At 41.1% G+C, this 4514-nt stretch overlaps 1 protein-coding gene across 1 annotated transcript; it reads right to left on the bottom strand.

The window, feature by feature from the left end:
* Nucleotides 1-3333: 3333 nt before the first annotated feature.
* Nucleotides 3334-4266, bottom strand: OR8B1J (olfactory receptor family 8 subfamily B member 1J). The gene has a single exon (XM_038535491.1). The coding sequence runs from the start codon at nucleotides 4264-4266 to the stop codon at nucleotides 3334-3336; it is 933 nt and encodes a 310-aa protein (XP_038391419.1).
* Between the last annotated feature and the right edge of the window lie 248 nt (nucleotides 4267-4514).

The raw sequence follows: 4514 nt of genomic DNA, 5'->3' as shown, positions 1-4514 counted from the left end.
TTCACAATACACAAATCTTGAGTGGAAATTAGAAAACTGGTAAAATAGTAAATATTCTTCAAGTATATGAGGATTATCACCTGATTAAGCATTAAGGGTTTTTTTATTTTTAAGATTTTATTTATTTATTCATGAGAGACATAGAGAGAGAGAGAGGCACAGACACAGGTAGGAGAAGCAGGCTCCATTCCATGCAGGGACCCTGACTGGGACTCGATCCAGGGTCTCCAGGACCACACCCTGGGCTGAAGGCAGCGCTAAACCGCTGAGCCACCCAGGCTGCCCAGGATTAAGAGTTTTTAAAGTAGTCATCTTTTTGTGTTTCTTCAAAATAAAAATAATCTAATATCCTATACCAGAAAAGGAATTGTCACAATTTGGTTAATCACCAATGTTTCTTTCAAGTTGTCATCCTCTCCCAGCTGTAATTTCAGGGTTTTTGTAACTTAACATCCATATGGGAGTAGCACATTGAAGCCAACAACAACAACAACAACAAAAACAAAAACAGCAGTCATTTAGCTGTTTCCAGGTCTTCCTGCCTTGCTAGTTTACCTATTTAAATATCAAATGACTGCAATGTTATCCTACCCAGAGAAATCCTGTGATCTCCCTAATATTTCTAGAGTCTTCCAGAATGGAAGAGTCACAGAAAGAGTTGTCTTTTTCCCATCATTTGCCTTCTAAATTCCTGCACCTTAATTTGAGTTTTGAAGACCACACACAATTTAATCTCCTGAAATTACTGTCCTCTGAGCTCCTGATTCCTCATAAATGTGGCCCCAGTTTTGGTCTTCATTCCCCAAAACACTATTAATATAGTGACACTGTGCCTTTTAAGTTTTATCAAAGCTGTATGAACAGTGTGGGTAGGGGGGATACGGAGATTACAGTACTCTAGAGACCAGGATACAAATTTATTAGATTTAATATGGTTTTAAACCTCATAATCCTTTTCTACAGAGCAGTTTCCTGTTTATTGTCCATGCGGTTTTTGGGTCCTGACCTGTTTGTTGCTGGGTTCCTCTCTCCCATACCCTAGCCTCTGAATTACAAGCACCTGCAAACATTCCAAAATCTTTTTTATTATTATTAATTTGCAGGGAAAAAATCCCTGTTGTTCCAATCCTCTCTCAAGCATCCTAGCCTAACAGGGCTTCTTTTTTTACAAGCAAAAGAATTATCAAACTATTTTCCTAAAACAACCATTACCCTGAGGGATATTCATGTGTAAGCCAACAAAGCACAGTCACTTTCAAAGTAAAAAAAAAAAAAAAAAGTTTTTTCTCACATTTCATGATTACCAAAATAAAAGAAATGAAGTGAAAGAGATAAAAAGTACACTTGAATGAGCAGTAGAATAAGTAGCCTCCTGAAATAAGGAGGCTAACAGTTTATCTAGGTTTTTCCTTCATAAGCTATATGACTTAACTCATTACCCTTTCTCAGCTTCTGTATCATATCTACAAAACAAATATATATTGATGATCTATTATATGTCCTATGGGAAATATGAAATATCTGCCAGAAGGAGCTTAATGCTTAGTGCTTACAACTAGAAAGTGGATTGTATTTTAAAGACATTATGGAACCCGCAATACTGTGAAATACTGGCATTTTAAGGAGGCACATTACAGGCAAGTGGAAGGTGTAGATAGAAGTACAGATGATGTGAATCCTGATTCCAAAGGCACAGTACAATCAGCAAGTGCAGCTCCCCACAGTGATGCAGTATCACCCTTCCGTTACTTTATGTGATCATTTGCAAAAGCATTTATTTTTTTCCAGAAGAAATAAAACCAACTCTATAATGACAATGTACAAAACCGATAAATTTCTTGGTTAATGTTATTCTTAAAGTGTTAAAGTGATAAAGAGGAGAAGACATTGTAAAAATGATGAGGAAAGAAAATATATTATTAAAAAATTAGGAAAAATTGGGCTCTCTGCTCCTCCCCATCTGAAATAGTCACATCTTCTGGTGCAGTGCCTGCCACATCCCCAAGACAGATAGTGAAAGTCAGAGTACCTGGATTTGGCCATATGGTTGCCTGGTCACCAGGGCTACTATAACTTCTGGTAAAGTGGATGCTGCTGCAATGATTGACCTCATTGACCTCAACTACATGGTCCACATGTTCCAGTATCATTCCACCTCTGGCAAATAACCCATAAAGTCATGGCTGAGAAGAGGAGCTTGTCATCAATGGAGAATCCACCTCCATCTTCCAGGAGTAAGATCCCACCAACATCAACTGGGGTGATGCTGGTGTTGAGTATGTTGTAGACTCCACTGGGGTCTTCGCCACCATGGAGAATACTGGGGCTTATTTGGAAGTGGGGACAAGAGTATCTCCTGTGATGTCCCTGGCCCTTCTTCTGGCAATGTCCCATGTTTATGATGGGTGTGAACCATGAGAAGTATGACAACTCCCTCAAGATTGTCAGCAATGCCTCCTGTACCACCAACTGTTTGGCCTCTCTGGCCAGGGTCATCCATGACATCTGGACTATAGTCCATGCCATCGCTGCCACCCAGAAGACAGTTCCTCTGTGATCTGTGGCATGATGCATAAGGGGCTGCCCAAAAAGTCATTCCTGCCTCTGCTGGTGTGCCAAGGCTATAGACAAGATCATCCCTGGGCTGAATGGAAAGCTAACTGTATGGCCTTCCATATTTCTACCTCCAATGTGTCAGTCATGGAACTGACCTGTTGCCTGGAGAAAGCTGCCTAATATGAAGACATCATGAAGCTGGTGAAGCAGGTATCAGGGGGCCCCCTCAAGGGTAATCTGGACTCCACTAAGGACCAGGTTGTCTCCTGCAACTTTAACAGTGACACACACTCTTCCACCTTCCATGCAGAGGCTGGCACTAGTGACAACTGTGAGAAACTCATTTCCTGGTATGGTAATGAATTTGGCTACAGAACCGAATGGTGGACCATATGATCCACATGGTCCTCAAGAGTAAGAGCCCTCTAGACCACCAGCCCCAGAAAGAGCAAAAGGAGAAGAGAGACCCTCAGCTTCTGAGGAGTCTTGCCACAACTCATCCCCCAACACAATAAGAATCTCCCAACCTCTATGTAGCTTCTAACTCAGAATGTCTGAAGTGGGGAAGAAATTAGGGTGCCCTACCTTGTCATGTATCATCAATAAAGTATATATTACTCAGCTCCAAAAAAAAAAGAAAGTAAATTGACAGAAGATTCAAATTTCCTTCACCATGGTAATAAAGACATAGGATATGAACACTCCCACCTAAACTATTCTGATGAAAGAAACAGAATATACTAGTCCTAAAACTACATACAAAGACAGAGGTTCTGATCAAAACATTCTCCTACTCTGGATTTTTCTCAGAGCAAGTTTAATGACTTTGTTTCTCAAGCTATAAATGAAAGGGTTCATCAAGGGAACCACATTGGTATAAAAGACAGAGGAGATTTTCCCCTCATCCATAGACCTAGCAGAAGATGGTTTAAGATACATAAATGCACCTGAACCAAAAAAGAGAGAAACTGCAATTATGTGGGAACTGCAGGTGCTGAAAGCTTTGGATCTGCCTTCAGTGGAGCTGATGCGCAGGATGCTGGAGAGGATGAAACCATAAGAGACAAAGATGGTGACAGTGGGCACAATGATGTTGACGCCCACCACAATGAAAACCACCAGCTCATTCACATACGTGCTGGTGCAGGAGAGCTGGAGCAGAGGGAGGATGTCACACAAGTAATGGTTGATGGTGTTTGCATCACAAAAGGTCAGTCTCAGCATGCATCCAGTGTGGGCCATGGCACCTGAGAATGCCATCAAATATGAACCAAGCATAAGGAGGGAACACACATTAGGGGACATGGCAACATTATACAAAAGTGGGTTACAGATGGCCACATAGCGATCATAGGCCATGGATGTCAGCACATAGCATTCAGAAATAACAAAAAAACAGAAAAAGTAAAGCTGGGTCATGCACCCCCTGTAGGAGATAATATTCTTCTTAGATGTGAAGTGAATCAGCATTTTGGGTGTAAACACAGAAGAATAACAGAAGTCTATGAAGGACAAATTGAAGAGGAAAAAGTACATGGGAGTGTGGAGGTGTGAATTCAGCCTGATTAGAATGATCAAGCCCAAATTTCCCAGCACAGTGACCACATACATGAGTAGAAACAAGCAGAACAGGGGGAGCTGGAGATCTGGTAAGTCTGTGAGGCCTGCCAGAATGAATTCAGTCACAAAAGAGGAGTTTGTAGGAGCCATTCTTCTCCAAGGGGATCTGTGAGCACAGGGGGAAAAAAAGGATTTCATTAGAGAAAAAGCCAGCTCTTCCCACAATATTTCATCCTACAAGAGGGGATATACACTGAGAATACCTGAGGTCTGAGACTAACGAAATCTGGACACAGAATATCGTCATTTATCCTATCATGATACTGAGAAACACTACCTTCCCCTTTATTAGAAGTTTACAATCTAAATAGAGAAAAGGGCATCACAATTTAGCCTAA

Source organism: Canis lupus, chromosome 5, assembly GCF_011100685.1.
Source record: "Canis lupus familiaris isolate Mischka breed German Shepherd chromosome 5, alternate assembly UU_Cfam_GSD_1.0, whole genome shotgun sequence".
Taxonomy (NCBI): domain Eukaryota; kingdom Metazoa; phylum Chordata; class Mammalia; order Carnivora; family Canidae; genus Canis; species Canis lupus.
The sequence above is the reverse complement of the archived record's forward strand: the minus strand, read 5'-3'. Positions and strand labels throughout refer to the sequence as shown.